The 22,695-nt window shown below is 43.4% G+C and overlaps 1 protein-coding gene across 1 annotated transcript; it reads right to left on the bottom strand.

The window, feature by feature from the left end:
* Positions 1 to 5,337: 5,337 nt before the first annotated feature.
* On the bottom strand, positions 5,338 to 8,239 carry LOC123427468 (cytochrome P450 87A3-like). Its single transcript, XM_045111523.1, has 9 exons — positions 7,972 to 8,239; positions 7,520 to 7,844; positions 7,219 to 7,365; positions 6,804 to 7,055; positions 6,428 to 6,520; positions 6,204 to 6,282; positions 6,000 to 6,106; positions 5,769 to 5,899; positions 5,338 to 5,667 (listed from the first exon to the last, which is right to left on the bottom strand). Exons 1-9 carry the CDS (start codon positions 8,193 to 8,195, stop codon positions 5,574 to 5,576), a joined length of 1,452 nt encoding a protein of 483 aa, XP_044967458.1. The 5' UTR covers positions 8,196 to 8,239; the 3' UTR covers positions 5,338 to 5,573.
* Positions 8,240 to 22,695: the final 14,456 nt, after the last annotated feature.

Genomic DNA, 22,695 nt, shown 5'->3' with positions numbered 1-22,695 from the left:
TCCTGGAATTTTTTGGGCTTTGGAAAATTGGGTAAAAGGCCCTGCAAAATAGACATCAGCATACAGAAACTGACACTGGGTGCACTGAGTTAATAGGTTAGTCCAAATATGTGTAAAATGACATAAAAGTGTAGCAAAACGTATAACAATGTCACCCAAAAGATCATGGAACAAGCATAAATTATAGATATGTTTGGGACGTATCACCATTCAATACAATTATAACATGGATAATAAGCGATTATCTTGAAACAAGAAATATAATAATAACTATTTTATTATTGCCTCTTGGGCATATTTCCAATACAATTTTCTTCTCCATGCAGATGTTCGTCTGAGTAGCTTCTACTACTAGCACATCATTGGGCTCGAAGGTAAAAACCCTATTATAGTAGGCGGCAAGGCGACGTTTTCTTCTTCAAGACGCGACCTTGGGAGCTATGTGAATGGTGGGCATTATTGGGAGCGATCGATGAGGTGGTGCGGTGTTGTATCTATCGCATCGATGACGACGGGTTTTGGTTGCATGGTGAAGCGGAGTATCGGCAGCAGATGCGTCTTGATGGGCGAGTGCTGGACGGAGGTGTTGTCCGGCACAGTGGTGGCACATAGCAGAATGGCCTACACTAATGATATGCAAATATAGTTATGCCTACACTAAGAGCATCTCCAATAGCTTGTCTATATGAACGTCTATACTCGTTTTCTAGGACGTGATCCTAAAACAGTCGTCCAACAGTTTGTTTATATGATCGTCCAACCATGCACATCCTCTAAATCGACCTCGACAATGTTCATGCCTCGACAATGTGAAGGTGTCTTCCAAACCTAGATGCAACCATGATTTCTCCCTCTCTCCCCAGCGGCGGCCCACCTGTCATGGTCCGCGTATGTAGACGTTCTGATGTAAAATTGAACGTGTATATGAGGGAACCTTTTTAGACCATTGTCTATATGAATATATAGACATCCAAATATAGACATGCTATTGGAGATGCTCTAAATTACGTCGCATTTTGGTTATCAATGTAGAACAAGCCAATGCATGAAGGAGGGAAGGGGCCATGCATGTAGCAATAAAATGTTGTCTAGCTCTTAAGTAGGTGGTCCTTGTTTGGTGTGATTTGTAAGATGAGCCCAATAAACGAAAAATGAAGGAGTGAATACATTAGGGGAGGAGTGTTTATTCTCATTAAGTGCTTCATGAGACACCGACAAAGAAAATGTTTATATTCTTTGCAAGTTTGACTATGGGAAGCCATATCACAATGTTATTCGGGACTTACTTTATAACATCATGCTTGAAAAGGGGTTTCATACTATAAACGATTAGGCAGTATTATCACATGTGGGAAAATCAATGAGAGTTGAATGAATTATTAGGTCAACCTTTCAGTACTCATATGTGGGTCAAACAAGGAGATAGGGATCTCCATGTGAGGTTGTCTATGCTCACGGTGTTATGATTATGACTGGCCTAGTCTTTCATTTGCAGGTGAATGGTGGTGTCATTAATATAATAGGGATAATTGAATTTATGCCCCTAGTTGGGTCACACTCGGGAGGTTTACCCCTAGTTTCTAAAAACACTCGCTCCCGCCCAAACCATTTTGCTTCTCTTATGCTTTTGCCCTTTGACCGTTTGACCGTCACTTTAAAAACTTCATAAAATATTCATACTAACTCAGAAAAATCAAATAAGATATCAAAATTTTCACAAAAACATCACCTATATGTGCATGCCATTTGCATTCTTGACAAAAATATTGGAAAGTCTCCATTCTTGACTTACAATAAAACTCAAATGGGCTCTTTCCAACATTTTTGTTGTGAATGTGAATGACATGCACATACATGTTATGTTTCTGTGAAGATTATGATGTCTTATTTGAATTTTTCTGGGTTAGTATAATTTTTTATGAAGTTTTCAAAGTGATGGTCAAACAGTCAAAGGGCAAAACCATAAGAGAAGCAAAATGGTATGGGCGGGAACGAGTGTTTTCCGAAACTAGGGGTAAACCTGATGAGTGTGGCCCAACTAAGGGCACCAAATTAATTATCCCAATATAATATGCACATGGCACTATTTTTCTCCTTCAAACGGGGTGGGGGGAGGAGGGGAGGGGACTTAAGTACAATATACATCTTTTTTAACAAATGCCAGATCTAGAAATAAATTCTTGTAAAGTGAAGTATCTTGGCTTGGTGAATGCATTAACAATGTATACATGTATCATGAGTTTTTTATCATTCTGGTGTTTTGCCTTTGGAAACCTTGAAATCTCTATTGAAATAAGACAAATCCTAAGTAAGGATTGAAAATTTTAGAAGAAAAATATGTACAAAAGGAAGTTGTGTTAGCAAGCAAAATATTTTCCACTGGGAGGTATGTTTTAGACGAATCCTTACCTATCACAATATCTTTTATATCATGTTCTTCTATAAGTTACATGGTGTGAGCAATAGTTGGCCTGTAATTTTATATATTTAACCTCTTATATTAGGAGTACTAGGGCGAGAAAATGCCACCTTATGAATTGACCACTGCATGTACCCATAAGATGTTGGGGTTATAAACCATGTAATGAATATTTGTTTAATATGTGCAAATGGTTTTGGAGACTGCCAAATTAGGATGAGACATGCGACCAAGTTCCAAGGAAAATATATCGCAATGATAATCTGATGTAATGAAAATCAAGCACATGGTATATCATCTCTACAAAATAAATGTTGGATCATGACATAAAACTAGATTATGGAAGGGGCAATGTCATGTAAAATGAAGTTTAATGGTTGAACTTGCAAGGTTATACTACTTGTGTCCAACAAGAACATGGATGTCTCTAAACTTATTCAGTCTAGATGATTATGCTTGTAATTGCATCATTGTTGTGGGGGTGCTTTTTCTATAGAGTATAATAATATACTTTAAATCTATCATAATACATAAATGACTGATGAGGGTGGGACAAATTGATTTCGTTTCTTGGTGGTAATGGATTTATGTATAACACCATGTATCATTCCGTCCAAACCTGGCAACCTGGAAGGTTTTTAAATAGTGGTGGAAATTTAGATTGATCTTCAAGATCAAAATTTTCTTCTAGTTGTTGGGGGAGACTTCTAACTAAAGAAACCTAAATAAGAGGTGATGGATTGTTGACTAAAAATGCATGTGTTTTTGCATTACAAGATGTTCATCACCTCCTGTTTGGTTACCCTTAATCCCATTTTGTTGAGGGAGTGTTTTAGTTTCCATGTGTCGAGGATTTGGTTGCCAGGTTTCATTGAGCGGGGGAATGGTGCTTTTTTATATAGAGTATAATGATATACTTTCAATCTATCATAATACATAAATGACTGATGAGGGTGTGACAAATTGATTTGGTTTCTTGGTGGTAATGGATTTATGTATGACACCATGTACAATTTCGTCCAAACTAGGCAACCTGGAAGGGTTTTAAATAGTGGTGGAAATTTACATTGATCCTCAAGATCAAATTTTTCTTCTTGTTGTTGGGGGGAGAGTTCTAACTAAAGAAACCTAAAGAAGAGGTCCTGGATTGTTGACTAACAATGCATGTGTTTTTTGCATTACATGAGCGTTGATCACCTCCTGTTTGGTTACCCTTAATCCCATGTTGTCGAGGGAGTGTTTTAGTTTCCATGTATTGAGGATTTGGTTGCTTGGTCTCACTGAGTGGGGGAATGTCGGTGCTAAAATATTTTTAGATATTGCTTTTCAGATCCTGCGAAGACTAAGAAAATAGACAATTATAGGATCGAAGTGGAATTATTTAGTCGGCTCTTCTCCGACGTGTTCCGAGGTTTACCTTGGGTTATTTGTCCTTGTGAAGTTGGATCTGCGGTGGCAATGTTTGTGTGGCAACGATGAGGGATGTTAAGCGGTCTGTTTGAGGATCTCCTCTGGTGTAAATCTTGCATAGTTATCCCTTAAAAGCTCTCGTTAGAATCAGAGCTATGTTGTCCTCGATGCGGTGGATGGGTGATAGGAACCAATCTTCAAGTGGCTTTGCATGACCTCTTTGGTGTGGGCTAGGTCGATGGTCGTTTGCGACCGAGACACAGTCGCTTGCTCATGGAGAAGGGATGATGATGACACGTGCTTGGGGAAAAGTGATGACCATGACGCCTAAGTGTGATCTGGGTGAGGTTTTCTTTGCAGTGGTATTCATGCCGCTGATCGGGTTGTGACAGTTTTCGCCCGATTTTTATTGAATTAACTCGTCTGAGTAATATAGATGATGCAAATCTTTTGCCTTTGGTTAAAAAATAATTTATTATTGGCATGGCTATTGGAGTGAATTGCAGAAACCAATGATGTGAATAGCATTACGACTAGGGGTTAAGCTACTAGAGAAGGTGAAATTGGAAGTGTTACTGGACACCAGTATGTTGAGGAATTGCCGGTGGATAATGTTGCACTATCTGAATCTGTATGGACCTTGTTGCTTCAAAAGGATGCTCAAATATTGATGAGGTTGTGTTGTGGTGTTTTCATGCTAGTTTTACTAAATCCAACAATTTTAGATGCATTCATCTTCTAGGGTGTGAATCTTATTCCTGTAACTCTCATAAGTTTTGTTAATGAAGCGAGGGGCATTCCATTTCATCAGAAAAATAAGGAGATAAGAACTAGCTAAGTTAGACATGGAACATGGTGAGTGAAGGGAGTGTATTGCTCTCGGGTGCGAGCACACCCTATATGCACAAAATAATTTAGTAATTGCAAAAGAAAGTTAAAAAAATGCAAATGCTTTTAGAAAAAAAGATCAAGTATTGTACTTGTGCAAAAAGTTTCGTGAAGGAATGACTTTCATGGGCGGAAAATGAATAACTTGGACTATATATACTCCCTCTAGTTTTAAATATAAGTATTTTTAGAGATTTTGATATAGACTATATATGGAGCAAAATGAGTAGTGAATCAACTCTCTAAAATATGTCTACATATATACGTACGTAATCCACATTGAAATAATTAAAAAGACTTATATTTAAAAACGAAAGGAGTATAAGTTATTGTTTCTCCTTAATTTTCCTAAAATAATGTTTTTTACCCCGATGCTAATGAGAGTTATCCTACGTGAAACCTTTTTATGCGAGTGCAATACTTATAATATTTGTTTCTAGAAAAAATATCAGCCTTGTACTACTTTTTATGCATGTAGGGTGCGCTAGCACCGGTGTCCACCTGGGTATTTCCCACATCATGATCCACTTCGCCGACACAATAACATACACAGTTTATACTAATATAAATAAATAACACACACAATTTAGAAATTCGACGACAAAATGATGGAAGCCATGGGAAGACAACGAGGTGGTAGTAGACTGGTATCACGTGTTGGAGAGTTACATTTTATAGAGAAGAGATGGTAGAGAAGTTATCGCTGCCATTTTTCTGCCAATCCCCAATTATGGAAGTAGTAGGGCTATCCATAAGTTAAAAAAACATTTGACGGGCTATCCGTAAGTTATTTGCGACAAAGTAGGCTGTGCTTTCTTGCACCAAGAGCAGTGGAATCTTCAATCGGTGAATCATTTTATCCCTCCCTAGGGATTATCTGGATGTGATAGCCCTCCGGAAACACGATCTCCGATATGCGTTGTACTTCGCCACCTTTTATCTCCTTCCATCTGCCCAAGCGTTGGCAGTGAAGGAACAAGTTTGTTCAGTGTAGCCATATGAATTCCAACTTGCAAGTACTGAGAACTTAGTTTATTTACACGACTGTTACCTGTACTTTGTCACCAGGGTGTGAAGGAAGAGTGCGATCTGAATCCTGCTGAACTCTGCTCCCACACAGAGCCTTATGCCCCCTCCGAATGGCATGAAGTTCTTCAGCATGGTGCTCTTCTTCGACTCATCCTGCAGATTTTTGTTAGCTTGGCTCATTTATGTTTCTATAGAAAAAATATTAGTTCATTTATGCGCGAGGGGATATTGATCGAGGAATTATGTCACCAACCTGCCACCTCCATGGGTTAAATGTCAACGGATCTTCGAACAATTCTGGGTTCAGATGGACAGCCATGGGGCTGATCATCACCAGCCAGCCGGCGGGAATTGTGTAGCCTGCGTCAGGGAAGAATTGTTGATCCAATAACTAGCACAACTAGACGCACGGCAAAATATATTCTGAGAAGATGATGATTGTATAAGCTAAGAGTACCTTTCACTTGCACGTCCGTTAGTGTTTTCCTGAATATTCCAGGGGCCACGTTACTGACGCGAGATATCTCATTCGTAACCTGCAGAGAACGTTGACTTTAGTAGCAGTGTGCGTGGTGAAACTGTTTCTATGCTCAATTGTAATAAGTCAGTCTGGTTCTTGTTCTAAGAGTAAGCCTAATTAGTTGCTAATTAGGTAATTCAAGGTAATAATGAACTGAAAACCTGAGCAGTGAATGTCATGGACTTGTACTCTTCCCAAGTGATCCCGGACTTGGCACCTTCTTCTCTTTTCTTCAGGATTGCTTCATGCTCCTCCTGCAAGAAGGTACACATTTTAATCTTATCTGCAGCTACTATCTTTGTTCCTTTAACCATTCAAATCTAACATAGTCAGAGTTATTGGCAATGCACTAGTCCCTCCGTTCACTTTTGTAAGACATTTTAGACATTTAAAACAACACCCAAAACAGTTCAATTTCAGTTGCCTAAAACGTCTTACAAAAGTGAAGGGACTAGCAAATAATCGACAAAATGTACACGAGTAGTTGCATCAAAATCACGAAGTAAAAAACACTTGCAGGAATAAACAAGGCATAACCTTGAGTGACTCCACTACATTGGGGTGGCCGCTCAGGAACTTCATAGCGATCGTGAGCGAAGACGACACCGTTGCAAAGCTGGCGAACAAGAGGGCGGCCATCAAGTCTACAGCGAATTTCTCGTCTATCACTCCCCTTCCACTCTGTAGCTCGTCGACCACCTCGTCGAGGAAATCTCCGTGTCGCTTTTCGGGTGCACCGAGCCTTTCTTTCAGTAGGTCCTTGAGCACCTTCTGCACGTTTTTCCTTCCCTACAGAAGAAGCATCAAGACCAAAAAGATTTTGTGTTAAGCTTAACTTTATTTGCATCATGTCATTGTGAATTTTTTCTTAAAAATGTCTTTGTGAATCCCAACACACTCGTGCGGTCCATTTGATCATCTGTATATGGCACAAGTATAGAACATTTTGTACCTGTATGCATCTGTAGAATGTTGTCCCAGGGAAATACAGCGGGAAGGAGACCAATCCCTGGAAGAAGGCATCGAAGTTCTTCCTGAGTTTCCTCGACTTCTCAGGACTGAACCCAATCAGCTTCTTGGCCGTGAGGTCAAAGACCATCTGCATGGTAGGTTGGCAAATGCCACTCAGTTTACTAATCATTCCCCCCATTCTAAAACACAAGGCGCAAAAACACACACATACTGGCACATAACCACTAAACTAAACCACGCACTCTCGTCAGAGCACATCCTGATATAGTAGTGATACTTACGTTGGCCACGGCGTCCTTGACCTCGATGGCAGGCTCGGCAGCCCACGCGGCGAGGCTGTCCGTGACGTTGCAGTCCATCTCGGCGAGGAGCACGTCCCGGAGGCTGTCGAGGCCGAAGAGCCTGGACGCGAAGCTGCGGACGTACTTGTGGAAGGAGCCGTCGTAGGAGGCGATGCTCTCCTTGCCGAAGATGTTGTTGGCCGTGTCCGGGTACCAGCTCCGGAACAGCTTGCCCTCCTGCTGGAAGATGAAGCGGTTCACCTCAGCGTCCATGGACACCACCACAGGCTGCCCAACCAGGCTCGTCTTGAACACCGGCCCGTACCTGCACTCAGTTCAGTTGCACCGAATTCTCTTCACTAATATATCCACTACTGCTTAAATCGAGTACAAGCTGCTTTCGTCCGGGTGTGATAATTAATGACCCTCATTTGTTTGCTTAACTTGATTACCTTTTCAGCCTTTGCTTGTAGAAGGCCGGAACGTCGAGAGAAGGGCTTGGCTTGAAGAACTGGAACGTCTCGCCGACGAGAGGGAGGCCCATGGATCCTGGAGGGAGCCTCCCGGTGCTGCACGCCGGGTTCGTCCACTTGTACACGCAGTGCGCGAGCCACCCCGCTACGACGGCGGCGAGGCCGCAGAGGGATGCAAATGCCACCTGCGAGTAGCCTTCCATCTTGAAGATAGAGGATATACGGTGTGTCTCCCTAGATCTGGAAGGATAGTGCAGGGGAGAGTGGCCATACGCCGTGTTTTATATGGAAATACCCATGGTCCGTTGACATCCCTGGAATCTCACCGCTCATCTGCCATAAGTTTGTACTAGCAAAAAAGCCCGTTGCAACGAAAGAGAAAATAACACACGCTTTGAACGTAATATATTAGCACATTTGTGTTGTCGACGATGGCCTCAGTGCTCACACAACGAAAACGCGTTTGAATGTACAATCACTCGGAATAAGATGAGAAATATGTTGTTTCTTCCCACGAGATTTTCCAAAGGTGTGCATGTGTGGTTAACGATGTTTTCTTTCCTTTCAATTTGGTTTTAATTTAATGAATATTTATTGCAATTCGTATGGTCGTCGGAAAGAGAGAGAAAAAAAGACAGTGCATTACAGATTAAGTTTGCACCAAAAATAATATTTAAGAAGTATTCAACAGCTAAAAATAACATCCTATTTAGATTCTACACATTTTTTTAATCAAATTTCATATATAACATGTTAAAATCGGAGTTACGGTTTAAAAGATATGGATAATTTTGTTTTAGATAAAATATGGATTGATTAACTGAAAAGTGAGGGTTTTTTTTTGTTAAAACAAAAAAACGTTTCGGCTGACTTAAATAGGGACGGCGGGTTGATTACCTGAAACATCAGAGAGTTTTCTGTAAAATGCGAAAAAACGGTTCGGCTCTGACTAAAAGATGGACCGCGGGTTGATTATCTAAAACTGAGAGGACTTTTCTGCAAAACAACAGAAAACTGTTCGTTCTGACTTAAAGTTGTACTGTGGGTTAATTAACTGAAACTGCGAGGGCTTTTCTGCAAAATGACCGACGACGGGCGACAGAAGCACTATGCGCTTTATTATTAGGGAAGATTTGTTAGAATTTAATTAATTAGTTTAATTAAATGGAATCTCTGCCCGTGGAACCATCACATCCGAATACAACGGACGCGTCGTTTTGATCGTGGCTGTTGTAACCATCGGCGTCTGTGCGATGCGCCTCTTCACGAGGTATATATATGTACATCATCGCTGTCAATAATCATCGGTCATTACTGTTCATCGCACTGTTTCTTTACACGTTATCACGCACTCCTCTCCAGCGAGAGCACTAGGCCACAAAACTCGTCGGAGAAGAAAGCAAACCGGTGAGGATGCCGTCCCTCGCCTCCCTTCTCCTTGGTCTTCTCTGGGAAGAGGGTCGCCGTCACTTCCTTGCCGAGCAGCGCTGCCGGTTCGTCCACCATCGATGGGGGAACCACCACAAGTTTCTGGCCTCGGCATTAACGGCCGCCAGAACTTCACTAGGAGACGGCGCCATGTCGCGGCCGCTGGACGACGCCGTCACACCACACCGGTGAATCGACGCCTGGCCACGCCGGTGGATAGGAGCCAGGGTCTCGACCCAGGGCAGGTCGCCGGACCAAGCGCACCACCGTCGCAAAACTCCCGGATGGGCACGCCAGAGCCTGGACTCACCTCTCCTTCCACACCACGGTGGTGCCGTGTGCACGGGTATGGCCCGTGCCCCGCTCGCTCCACCGACACCTTCCTGCCATCGCCCACGCCAGCAGAGGAGGAGGAACGGGAGGTTCTCGTTGACGTACCTGCACGGGGCTACAGTCCGGCTCCGACGCGCATCGCCAGCACCGGGGGCAATGACCTCGTCTTCATCCCGACTCCAGGACGCGCCGGAGCAAGTGGTAGCACTGGTACAGTGCTTGGAGAGGATGATGCAGGGACAAGCACTGCCCCATGGGCGTTGAGCCGCTCTCCTGCTCCTCCCGGCGAGCAGCGGATCTTCCTCTTCGGCGCTGGTGGGATGGCTGCCGCGGACATCGCAGGCACGAGCGGCAGCGCGGGTCCGCCTGACGCCGGCGCGAGCCGCTGTCTCCTCTTCGGGGCAGGGGAGATGCCCGCCACGGACGTCGCTGGCACGAGTGGCCGCGCGGATCCACCCATCACCGGCGCGAGCCGGCGTCTCCTCTTCGGGCGCTCCGTCGCCGCCGTCGACCATCGTCCTGGCCGGCGTACTGGAACGTGGGATCCGGCCTCGCTTGGGCTCGCCAATAGCCTCCCGAATGTAGCAGCAAGCCCTGACTACACCTCCTCGTGGGACGAGGAGGAGGGCTTCATCCCTTCACTGCTGGAGGCTCGTAGGTGAGCGCGAATCGGGCGCGGCGGCCGGAACAGAGGAGGGGTCGCGCCGCCTGGAAAGAGGATTGGGGGCGGTAGGGGAAACCCTAACCGTCACCCTCTTTTATGCGATGGCCAAAGCGGCGCCGGGCCTGTTGAGCCGAAAGGCCGGATGGGCTGTGACCCATGCCTCGTTCTGAGCCGGGAAAAGGAAGGGTCTATTTGTAGTAGTGGGCTGTGTTAGTGGTTTGGGTCTATTTGTTGCAGCCCAGGACCATTTTTTCGTTTTTCTTTTTCTATTAAGTTATTTGACTAGCAGTTTGAGAGTTGTGACTAGTTATTTAGTAATTTGTGTAAATTACTTTATATTGTATTGTTCAGTAATTAGTGTATATTACTGTATTGTACAAGTATAATGTATGTCAACATATATGTTCCGCCAATTTGAGAATTGCTATATGTTGATAAATATACATGGATTGTTTTATTTACAACACAATTAATTTGCTATTGAAGTAAATTAATGAGCATGATGATTACATGCAGGATATGGCTGACATATCGAAAAAAAGAGTTTGCTGAACTTGCCGTCGATGGTTCTAACTATTTGACATGGGCAATGGATGTCAAAATAAATTTGACGGCCAAGGGACTCAATTCCGCAATAACCACACCTGCCCAAGGGACTTCATCTATAACAGACATAACAAGATATTCAGCGTTGCACTTCATTCGACATCATCTTCACCCTGACCTAAAGACAGAGTATGTGCTGGAGGAAAACCCTCTGACACTCTGGAAATCCTTAAAAGAGAGGTATGATCAACAAATGGTGGTGATGTCGCCTGAAGCGCAACGGGAATGGGCGTTAGTCCGATTCCAAGACTTTAAGTCTGTGGCTGCATACAATTCTGTTGTTCATAAGATCAACTCCAAGTTGAGATTCTGCAATAATGCGATTTCTGATGTTGATCTTATTGAAAAGACGCTTTCTACTTTCCATCCTTCGATGAGGATACTTGCTGAACAATACCGTCAGCAAAAGTATAAGAAGTATTCTGAGTTGATTTACTCGCTGCTTCAGGCAGAGAAGCACAATGAGCTTCTTGAGAAGAACAATTTGGCTCTTCCAACAGGAACGATGCCTCTTCCTGAATCACACTTCAACTCTAAGAATACTCAAAAGTTCAATGGTTCCAACAAGAACCGTTGAACGTTCAATGGAAAGTGGAAGCGTAATGAGAAGCGGAACAAGAATGGAGTCCAAAAGGGCAAAGGTATTTCAAGAAAAATGAAAGTACTAGCAACACTGGTTGTTTTAGGTGTGGTTGTAAAGGACATATTGCAAAGAAGTGTGACACTTCGAACCATTTGGGGGAATTGTACCAACAGTCACTTGGAAAGGGCAAGAAGGCTCAGGGGAACCAGTATGAAGCACACTTCACTGGAAATGAAGATGGTACCCCTACGGTTGATGGTTCCCGAGATGATTCTCTGAACATGGACAACCAGAAGCAGAGTCAGCAAATGGAAGATCCAATACTAGATGTCGATGACATGCTAGTGGAATTTGGTTCTAGTGACATATTTGGAGACCAGATTTAGTCTCATTTGTCTAAGTATTGTAACAATGTTATTAGACATATTACATGTGTTGTAAAATAAGTTATGTCTTTAGACATAATATGTTAGCCATGTCGTGTGACGTATGGCTTGTAATAAGTACCAGACATATATAGTTTGTAATGTATGTACTGATTCTATATGAGTTTGATTATATACTGAACTTTGTTCTTTTACTCTATAGAACTTCAAGGAATAATACAATGGAGGAGGAAATGTGTTTAGTGGATAGTGGATCTACTAACACGATACTTAGGGAGATGAAGTATTTCCAGACACTCAAGAAGAGTAATGGAAGTGTCATGACGATTGCTGGTCGAGACACGGTAATTGTTGGTTCTGGACAAGCTACAATTACACTCCCTATGGGTACTAAATTGATAATCCAGGATGCTCTACTGTATCCAGATTCTACTCGTACCTTGCTGAGTTTTAAGGATATCCGCAAAAATGGTTTTCATGTGGAAACTAGTGAAGAGAGTGGGACTGAATGCCTACTCATAACTCAGCAAAAGGGATTTCGAAAGGAAATCCTTGAGAATCTGCCTTCTCTATCTTCTGGGTTGTTTTATACATACATTAAACCAGAGACGCATTTGGCGTACAAGATAGTTTTTCAGAATCTTGATAAGTTCAAGATTTGGCATGGTCGCCTCAGTCATCCTACTATTGGGATGATGAGAAAAATTATTAATGGTTCTGTTGGACACAACATAATAGATAGAAAGTTCCCAAAATCATCGGATTTTGTATGCACTGCATGTGCAACTGGGAAATTGATCACAAGGCCATCTTATGTGAAATTAAAGAATGAGCCACTTGATTTCCTTGAATGTATTCAAGGAGATATTTGTGGTCCAATACAACCGTTATCTGGACCATTCAGATATTTCATGGTCCTAATTGATGCATCAACAAGATGGTCAAATGTGTGTCTACTGTCAACAAGGAACCATGCTTTTGCAAAGCTAATTGCTCAGATCATTAAATTGAGAGCAAATCATCCTGAGCATAGGATAAAAACCATCAGAATGGATAATGCTGCAGAATTCAGTTCTCGAGCATTTAATGATTACTGCCTAGCTTTGGGCATTTCTGTGGAGCACTCAGTACCTTATGTACATACCCAGAATGGTCTTGCGGAATCACTTATCAAGAGGATCAAGTCTTCCAGCTTCATGTTGGGGTCATGCAGTTTTACATGCTGCAGAATTGATACGAATTCGACCAACTGCATATCATACGGTCTCCCCGTTGCAGTTAGTACGTGGAAACCAGCCAAGTATTTCCCATCTGCGACAATTCGGTTGCGCGGTATATGTACCGATCTCACCACCACAACGTACATCAATGGGCCCTCATAGAAGAATAGGGATCTATGTGGGGTACAATTCTCTGTCAATCATTAAGTACCTGGAACCCCTGACAGGGGATTTGTTTATAGCCCGGTATGCTGATTGCATTTTTTATGAGGACAATTTCCCGGCATTAGGGGGACAGAATAACCACAAAGAATGCCAAGAAATTGATTGGGATGTGAAAGGCATCCAGTCCTTAGATCCACATACGAATGAGTCTGACCTGGAGGTTCAGAAGATTATAAATTTGCAAAATATTGCAAATAATCTGCGAGATGCATTTACTGATTATAAAGGTGTCACAAAATCAAATGTTCCCGCTATGAATGTGCCAGAGAGAATAGATGTGACTCATAGATCTACTCAGCCACCTAAGAGGGGGAGGAATCTGGACACAAAGGACAAGGCTTTGCAGAAGCGTCCAAAGGGAATGAGGAATCCTCAAAAGGTAAATGCAAATCAACAAAATGTTGATATTCAACCTAGGGTTGAAGGACACCTGAAGGATGTTGGACATCCAGAACCCAGCACGAGTGTGCACACAAATTTTGGTGTTGGAACATCGGATGACCTTGATCCAATTGTTGAGGGAAATCACGAAGGATCAAAAGGTATTGATGAAATATCCATTAACTATATTGATTCAGGAGAATCATACAATAGAAAGACTACAATTGTCGACATTTATTTCGCCTCTAGAATTGCAGAAGGCCTTGATTTGGATTGCGAACCTAAGTCCATGGCAGAGTGCATGAAGCGCTCAGACTGGTCCAAATGGAAGGCATCAATTGAGGATGAATTGCGCTCGCTCATAAAAAGAGGGGTATTTACTGCAGTAATACCTACTCCTCAGCATGTGTTCCCGGTGGGAGCAAAATGGGTTTTCGTTCGTAAGAGGAACGAGAACAATGAGGTGGTGAGATACAAGGCGAGGCTTGTAGCACAGAGGTTCACACAGAGACCCGGCATCGATTATGATGAAACGTATTCTCCGGTTATGAGTGGAACAACGTTCCGATATTTAATATCACTGGCAGTGAAAATGAATTTGTCTATCCAGATGATGGATGTTGTGACTGCATATCTATATGGGTCACTGGATTCTGATATTTATATGGAAGTCCCTGAGGGAATGAAGCTTCTGAAACCAAAGGCTAATCGCAATATGTATTGCGTAAAATTTCAGAAGTCATTGTATGGCTTGAAGCAGTCGGGAAGAATGTGGTATAACCGACTGAGTATATTCCTTCTTCAGAAGGGTTACTCAAATAACAATGATTGCCCATGTGTGTTTATTAAGAAATCTAAAAATGGATTTTGTATTATTTCTGTGTATGTGGATGATCTGAATATCATTGGGACTACACAAGAAATACATGAGGCAAGTAATCATCTTAAGACGGAGTTTGAGATGAAAGATCTAGGTAAGACTAAATTTTGTTTGGGCTTACAACTTGAACATCTTCCTTCGGGAATACTAGTTCATCAGTCTGCTTATATCCAAAAGATTCTTGAGAAATTTAATATGGATAAAGCATATCCATCGAAAACACCAATGGTTGTTAGATCTCTTGATAGAGATAAAGACCCATTTAGACCTAAGGGTGATGATGAAGAGGTATTAGGACCTGAGTTTCCTTACCTCAGTGCTATTGGAGCACTAATGTATCTAGCAAACTGCACGAGGCCTCATATATCATTTGCAGTAAATTTATTGGCTAGATTCAGTGCATCACCAACAAAGAGGCATTGGGTTGGTGTGAAGAACATTTTCAGATATCTTCAAGGCACCAAAGATCTTGGTTTGTTCTATCGAAAAAATCAAGATAAAACCATGGTGGGATATTGTGATGCTGGATACCTATCTGATCCCCATAATGCTAGATCACAGACTGTTTTTGTCTTCTTGAGTGGAGGTACGGCCTTCTCTTGGAAGTCAACAAAACAAACTCTGGTGGCTACGTCCATGAATCATTCTGAAATTATTGCTTTGTTTGAAGCATCACGTGAATGTGCATGGCTTCGCAGAATGATAAACTTTATCGAAAGTGCAAGTGGGATTGGATCATTAGAATCACCCACCATTATCTATGAAGATAATGCTGCATGCATTACACAAATGCAAACAGGTTATATAAAGAGTAATATTACAAAGCATATTTCTCCTAAGTTATTTTATCCCCATGAGTTACAGGAAACTGGGAAGATAAATATTTTGCAAACAAAGTCATGTGATAATCTTGCTGATTTGTTTACAAAGTCATTACCAAGTTCTTTATTTGAGAAGTACATCAATGGGATTGGTATGAAACGACTTCGTGACTTGCAAAGTTCAGGGGGAGTGTATCCCTGAATGATAATCTGTTTGTGATCCTCGGATCTTTGATATTGCACTCTTTTCCTTTATAAGTTTTTCTTGGATGGTTTCTCATGGAAGGTTTTTAATGAGGCAATAGTAATGCAGGCATTGTGATATGTCAGTTTCTTCTTATTTTCCCACTGGGTTTTTGGAAGGAGTTCTTGATGGCATATTGTATATATCTCCTCATATTTTTCCTACAAGGTTTTTGGAGGAGACTAATCAAGTTGATTATGATGATGATGATGATGATGTTACAAGAATAATTGAAGCAGAGATTAGGGGGAGTGTTAGGATTTAATTAATTAGTTTAATTAAATGGAATCTCTGTCCGTGGAACCATCGCATCCGAATACAACGGACGCGTCGTTTTGATCGTGGCTGTTGTAACCATCGCGTCTGTGCGATGCGCCTCTTCAGGAGGTATATATATGTACATCATCGCTGTCAATAATCATCGATCATTACTGTTCATCGCACTATTTCTTTACAGTATTGTATGATTTTCTAGATCAGCCCTCTCCCGTATAAGATGTCACTGGACCCTGTCCTTGAGATGACCCCACCATCTCATTTAACCACCTACCCAACTTCCAACAGTCTCTGTCTTGTTTCACTGCACACGCTTCCTCTTTGTTATTACTATGGCTAAGGCTCTGCCTCACATCTAGCAGACTTAACAACCTGATGATATGCACATGAACTAGTTAGGGGGTGTTTGTTTCTAGGGACTTTTTGGTGTAGGAACTAAAAAAAGTTTCTTTTAGTTCCATGTGACACAAACAGGAGGGACTTTTAGGGACTAAAAGAGGGTATTTGGGACTAAAGGAAGAAGTCCCTATGGGAGGGTCTTTTTGCGTATTTTTTGGCACTTTTCCAACAATGCCCCTACTTTTAGCATGTTATTTAATAACTACTACTAAATTACTAGGGGTAACATGGTCTTTTTGCATGTCATTTAATGACCTCTAGTCCCTGTTTAGTCCATGGAAACAAACGGGTAGGGACTAGGGACTTTTTAGTTGGGACTTAAAAAAGTCCTGGGACTTCTGAAACAAACAGGGCCTTATCCACCAGATCAAAACTATTTCTGCTGTAAAATCTCGATAGAACTCAACAAATCATAACTAGTTACCCATGTCTCGATGCTCTCCGGCATTGCCAACCTTGAGGTCTCTCCCCCCTTCCGTATTCTCACCACTATACTATGTACGCATTGTAATGAATCGATCTACTAGAGGATAAAATCACTGTTCTGACCCACATCAGTAAAGTATTGCACGGAATAAACTCGTCAGAAAAGAATTTCACGTTTTGACCCTTTTAGAAACGCTAGAGCCCGTGACGTTGCTGATCAACAAAGAAACGCCATACTTTTCTGCGTTTCTACACTTCCGCAACGCCATACTAGTTTGTGTTTCTATTTCCTGGAAACGCCACGCACCTTCGCGTTTCTATATTCGGGTGCAACGCCACAGACCATGACGTTGCTGCCTGATAGTTATTAGAGCCCCACCCTCACCACCAGGCCACCACTCCACTCACTCTCTTCTCCCACCTCTCCCTCGAGCTGCAGCCCCTTTTCCACCTTTTCTCCCCTACTTGTTCCATCTCAAATCCTTCCAAAAGGATTGGCTTGGTCCGTGGATCCGGTGTCATTTTCGTTGCTTGAGGTAATCTCCTTCATCTCTCAAAATTTTATTGGTTGGATTTGTTTATTTGGGTGGTTTTTTGTTCATGTGTTTTCAAACCCTAGTTTTGAACATTGTTGTTCCAATAATGTTCTTAGTGTATACTAATGAGTGTAGTTGTTCCAATAATGTTGCATTGTATTGGTTGAGTTATGCTTATTGTTAAGATTTATGGTTAGGGTTAGGGTTAGGGTAATGCTTAATTTTGATGGACATGGATGCTTCTTAGTTGTTTTGTTAGGAATGTGCGATACATAGCATTGGTACTTTTGTTACCTTTTTAAGATGTAAAAGATTGTGAATATTCATTATGTTGACAAAGAGGCATTCATGAATGTTGATATTGTTGACAATTATGAGGAAGAGTTGATATTTCTTGAGAGTCCTACTTATGAAGAGGTTGTGGAAGAAACGTGGATAAGATTGAAGTAGGTTGATCCAAGTGACCAAGTTGAATTATTAGGAAGATATGATGTTGGGTCGGCACACAAGTGTTGAATGAAGACAATGGGTATCAAGTTCAATTTGCATTGGGTTACATACAAGGAGGTTGTTGCATTCTAGGTAGTCAAGTCACTCGAAGTTTTTGCAAGTAAGGTGGTCAGGGCTCCTCTTTTTCATGTTGACTTGAACCAACCCTTAGTAGATGATTTGAGCCCGATTAGTAGTGTGCCACCTATTGTTGACCATAAAGTTGAAGTGAAAGTCAATGAGTATCCCAATATGAGTTCGGAGGTAGTGCACCAATCAAATATGATGGTCATGACTACGACGAAGAGTATGAGAGGCACCACAACATTGTTGGTGACGTAGAGTCTCAAGTAAGGCATGATGACATGGATCCTGACATTGTATATCAGCGTGCTTGTGTGAATGAGTCGGATGATGAAGGCCCGGTGAATGAGTTGGACGAGGATCGCTTCACCGAGAAAGAAGCGGAGTGGTATACAGAAATCACCGGTAGGGATCACAAAGTTCCCTTGTTTTGTGATGTTAGCCTTGCAGATAAGGCTATAGTCGACGGTGGCATGAGCAAGACAATTAAGGCTAGAATGTTCCCAAGTAGCACACCCGACGCGATTTCTATGTATTACCTACAGAAAGGTTTGATGTTCGAGCACATGCTAGAATTCAAGATGTGGTTGTGTGAGTATGCCGTCAAACACTACAGGCCTTTCATAGTTGTTCACTCGGACTGCAACAAGCGATACACCGTGAAATGCAGGGCAGAAAAATGCAAATGGAAAGTCAATGGAAGACTCACGAAAGATGGTTGATGGAAGATAAGTAGTTGCAAAGCAACTCACCAATGCACACTGCCGACCGATTAAGCACCGACGACATACCGTGAGCTAACCTCGGAATTCATCGGTTATAAATACCAGAAACATATAGCTGAGGATCCAACCATTAAAGTGAAAGTGTTGATGATTTGGGTTTACGAGAGGTTTGGATATAAGGTCAAGTACGGGAAGACATGGAAGGCCAAGCAAGTCGCTCTTAGAATGTTGTACAGTGGATGGGAAGAGGCGTACAACATGCTACCCAGGTTGCTGGGCGCGATGTCCTATAGAAACCCCAGAATGTACCACTATGTCCAAGATATTGAAGGAGTGTTCCATCGTGCCTTTTGGACGTTTGGCCCATGCATTGCAGCTTTTGAGCATTGTCGTCCGGTTTTGTCTATAGATGGAACATCGCTGACAGCAAATACAAGGGCACACTAATGATAGCAATGGCACATGATGCTAATCGCTAGTGTTCGGCATCGATTGGCGACCTTTTGCACAAGGAAAAGACATTGACATGTTAATATGCTAAAAGAGCTACGAAAAATAAAACAACGGTTAACAAGGCATCTAACCTGCAGAGTACTTCTAACAAGCCCGTTCGTTTTTGGACCTGGGGCACGGCCAAGCACCACATTACTATCGTTGATACATCTCCATAGCTCTGTGCCCTGGATAAAACATATGTGACAGACCACCCACGAAGAAATGACACATGTTCAGATTTCAAAAGAGGGACGTACCACTCGGTCATGGAGAGGGCCATAGTCAAGATGCGCTCCAACTGTCTCCCTAATAGAGTTATTGAATGCACCATCAGCAGCCTCACTTGGAAGTAAGTCCAAGCAATCTGAACGAGTCCAAGCACCCTTGTGGATAACTCTGCACTATTTATGAATCCACTCCAAATGTCTTAAATATACCGCCTTGTGAGTGTCGGGTGTTTTATCAGTTTCAACTCGAGCATTCCTCTGAGCATTCCACATGTCCACCCACATAATGTGGTGCTCCTCCCAATTGATGACACAGTTATTGTTTTGTCAGTTTGTCCTACAAAGCATTAGAATAATACATCAGTTCCATTTTCTCGTGTTAGACATTGATCAACGGGTGATACAAAAAACTCACTTATGTAGCACCACACTTGTCTCGACGTGATTCGGCGGGCTGTGTTGTTGGACCCCGAACTGCATTGAAACACGATCAGGAAGATGCCACTCGACCGTAAAAAAGCATATCAGGGGGCACTGCACACGCCAAAGATGCTGGTCACGAAGGCACATATTGCTCAGAGGGAACTGCCTAAGTACCGTGTACGGTCTCCAATTAACCTACATCACAACAAGTCACTTGCCCATGCACGAAAAAAAATCAGAAAAGATGCTAAAGCATTTGGATAATTACATATTCATAAGTCAGCATGTCAAGCTCGCTTATGTATGCCTTGTACCGCCCCATAGCTACGATACTCGACCATTGGACATGAGCCCATGTGTGTGCGATAGTGGGGTAACGCTCCTCATCCCCGTCAAAAGGGTACTTTCAAGGTTCTTCCGGAGGAAGGGTGACGTTACGGCCAACAGGGATACGCTCCCACATCCAAAACTGTAGGGCCGAAACGAAACCTCCAAGAGTGGACGTCGGCTTACTCCTCATACATGCTCCATTCAACTGCAGATTTGCACACATGTTAACCGACCACACGCAAATACCTATTTAATAAAATGAAAAATCATTATATTAAGCAGTACCTGACGGTACAAGAAGGCTAGTGCCGCCGAACCCCAACTCCGCTTAACATCCCACTCACGAAGAGGATCCAAGAACATCCACGAGGCTTTGTCCCCGTGCCATCCGGAAACACCACTTGAGTCAAAAAAAATCCATAGGTAAGCCCTCGCGTACCTCTCCACAACATCCAGACCAGGAGGCTGAGGCCGCCTACCAGGCGGTGCTCGTTGGTGTCCTTCGTGACAACGAGGAAGAAGCGCGACACATGGCCGAAGTGGAGGCGGCGTACCAGCAGCAGCTCGCGGAGGCCATCGCACTGTCGACCGTCGGTGACTGCGTCGTGCCACCTCGGCCTGAGCCCGAGCCCGTGGAGCCGCAGCAGGTCTACCAGTGGATCGGCGTCGTCCAGGAGTTTGTGACAGCGTCGCCCATCTGGCTGGGCGCGACCCCACGGCAGGAGCAAGCCCACCTCGAGAACTGGAGGTCGGAGCACCTCCGGGTGGAGCGCGCCGACGGCCTGCGGCTCATGCAGGTGGAGAAGGAGGAGGAGGAGGAGCGACGGGAGGCGGAGGAGGAGGAGCGTGCCCGTGCTGTTGCGCTCCCACCGCCACTAGCACAGCCCGCGCCGGCGGGGCAAACGACGGAGGCGCAGGCAGCTGCGCTCTGGAGCTTGGCGTTCCCCTGGGCCGGCCCTACGCCAATGCTCGTCGACCTCCCCGGTCCCGACGACGACGCCGCTGTCGCCTAGGGCTGCTTGGACGTAGTTTTAGGTTTTCTTTTATTTTTTATTTAATGTAATGCGGACGCGACGCGTGGAGTATCTATTGGAATTATGCCCTAGAGGCAATGATAGATAAGTTATTATTATAATTCCTGTATCAAGATAATCGTTTATTATCCATGCTATAATTGTATTGAATGAAGACTTAGATACATGTGTGGATACATAGACAAAACACTATCCCTAGCAAGCCTCTAGTTGGCTACTAATTGATCAAGGATAGTCAGGGTCTTCTGACTATGTACAAGGTGTTGTTGCTTGAGAACTCGATCACATCGTTGGGAGAATCATGTGATGGACAAGACCAAAACTAATAGACGTAGCATGTTGATCGTGTCATTTTGTTGCTACTGTTTTCTGCGTGTCAAGTATTTATTCCTATGACCATGAGATCATATAACTCACTGACACCGGAGAAATGCTTTGTGTGTATCAAACGTCACAACGTAACTGGATGGCTATAAAGATGCTCTACAGGTGTCTCCGAAGGTGTCCGTTGAGTTAGTATGGATCAAGACTGGGATTTGTCACTCCGTGTGAAGGAGAGGTATCTCGGGGCCCACTCGGTAATACAACATCACACACAAGCCTTGCAAGCAATGTGACTTAGTGTAAGTTGCGAGATCTTGTATTACGGAACGAGTAAAGAGACTTGTCGGTAAACGAGATTGAAATAGGTATGCGGATACTGACGATCGAATCTCGGGCAAGTAACATACCGAAGGACAAAGGGAATGACATACGGGATTATATGAATCCTTGGCACTAAGGTTCAAACAATAAGATCTTCGTAGAATATGTAGGATCCAATATGGGCATCCAGGTCCCGCTATTGGATATTGACCAAGGAGTCCCTCGGGTCATGTCTACATAGTTCTCGAACCCGCAGGGTGTGCACACTTAAGGTTTGACATTGTTTTATGCGTATTTGAGTTATATGGTTGGTTACCGAATGTTGTTCGGAGTCCCGGCTGAGATCACGGACGTCACGAGGGTTTCCGGAATGGTCCGGAAACAAAGATTGGTATATAGGATAACCTCATTTGATTACCGGAAGGTTTTCGAAATTACCGGGAATGTACCGGGAATGACGAATGGGTCCCCGATGATCACCGGGGGGGGGGGGCAGCCCACCCCGGGGAAGCCCATAGGCCTTAGGGGTGCCGCACCAGCCCTTAGTGGGCTGGTGGGCAAGCCTAGAGAGGCCCCTGCGCAGGGAGATAGAAAATCAAAGGAGAAAAAAAGGGGAAGTGGGAAGGAAGGGAAGCACTCCACCTTCCAATCCTATTTGGACTAGGATTGGAGGAGGAATCCTCCTCCCCCTCCCCCTTCGGCCGAACCCCTTGGGGCCTCTTGAGCCCCAAGGCAAGGCTCCTCCCCTCCCACCTATATATACGGAGGTTTTAGGGCTGATTTGAGAGAACTTTTCCACGGCAGCTCGACCACATACCTCCATGGTTTTTCCTGTAGATCGCG

The sequence above is a fragment of the Hordeum vulgare genome, chromosome 2H, assembly GCF_904849725.1.
Source record: "Hordeum vulgare subsp. vulgare chromosome 2H, MorexV3_pseudomolecules_assembly, whole genome shotgun sequence".
NCBI classification, from domain to species: Eukaryota; Viridiplantae; Streptophyta; class Magnoliopsida; order Poales; family Poaceae; genus Hordeum; species Hordeum vulgare.
Note: the sequence above shows the minus strand (reverse complement) of the source record. Positions and strands in the feature narration are given on the sequence as shown.

Excerpts from the sequence above, each read along its gene's own strand:
- LOC123427468 (XM_045111523.1), bottom strand. The coding sequence starts at position 8,195 with ATGGAAGGCTACTCGCAGGTGGCATTTGCATCCCTCTGCGGCCTCGCC. Across the intron at positions 6,521-6,803 it reads ATGTAGTGGAGTCACTCAAG|GAGGAGCATGAAGCAATCCT; the intron begins GTTATGCCTTGT and ends ACCTTCTTGCAG. Across the intron at positions 6,283-6,427 it reads CCATGACATTCACTGCTCAG|GTTACGAATGAGATATCTCG; the intron begins GTTTTCAGTTCA and ends CGTTCTCTGCAG.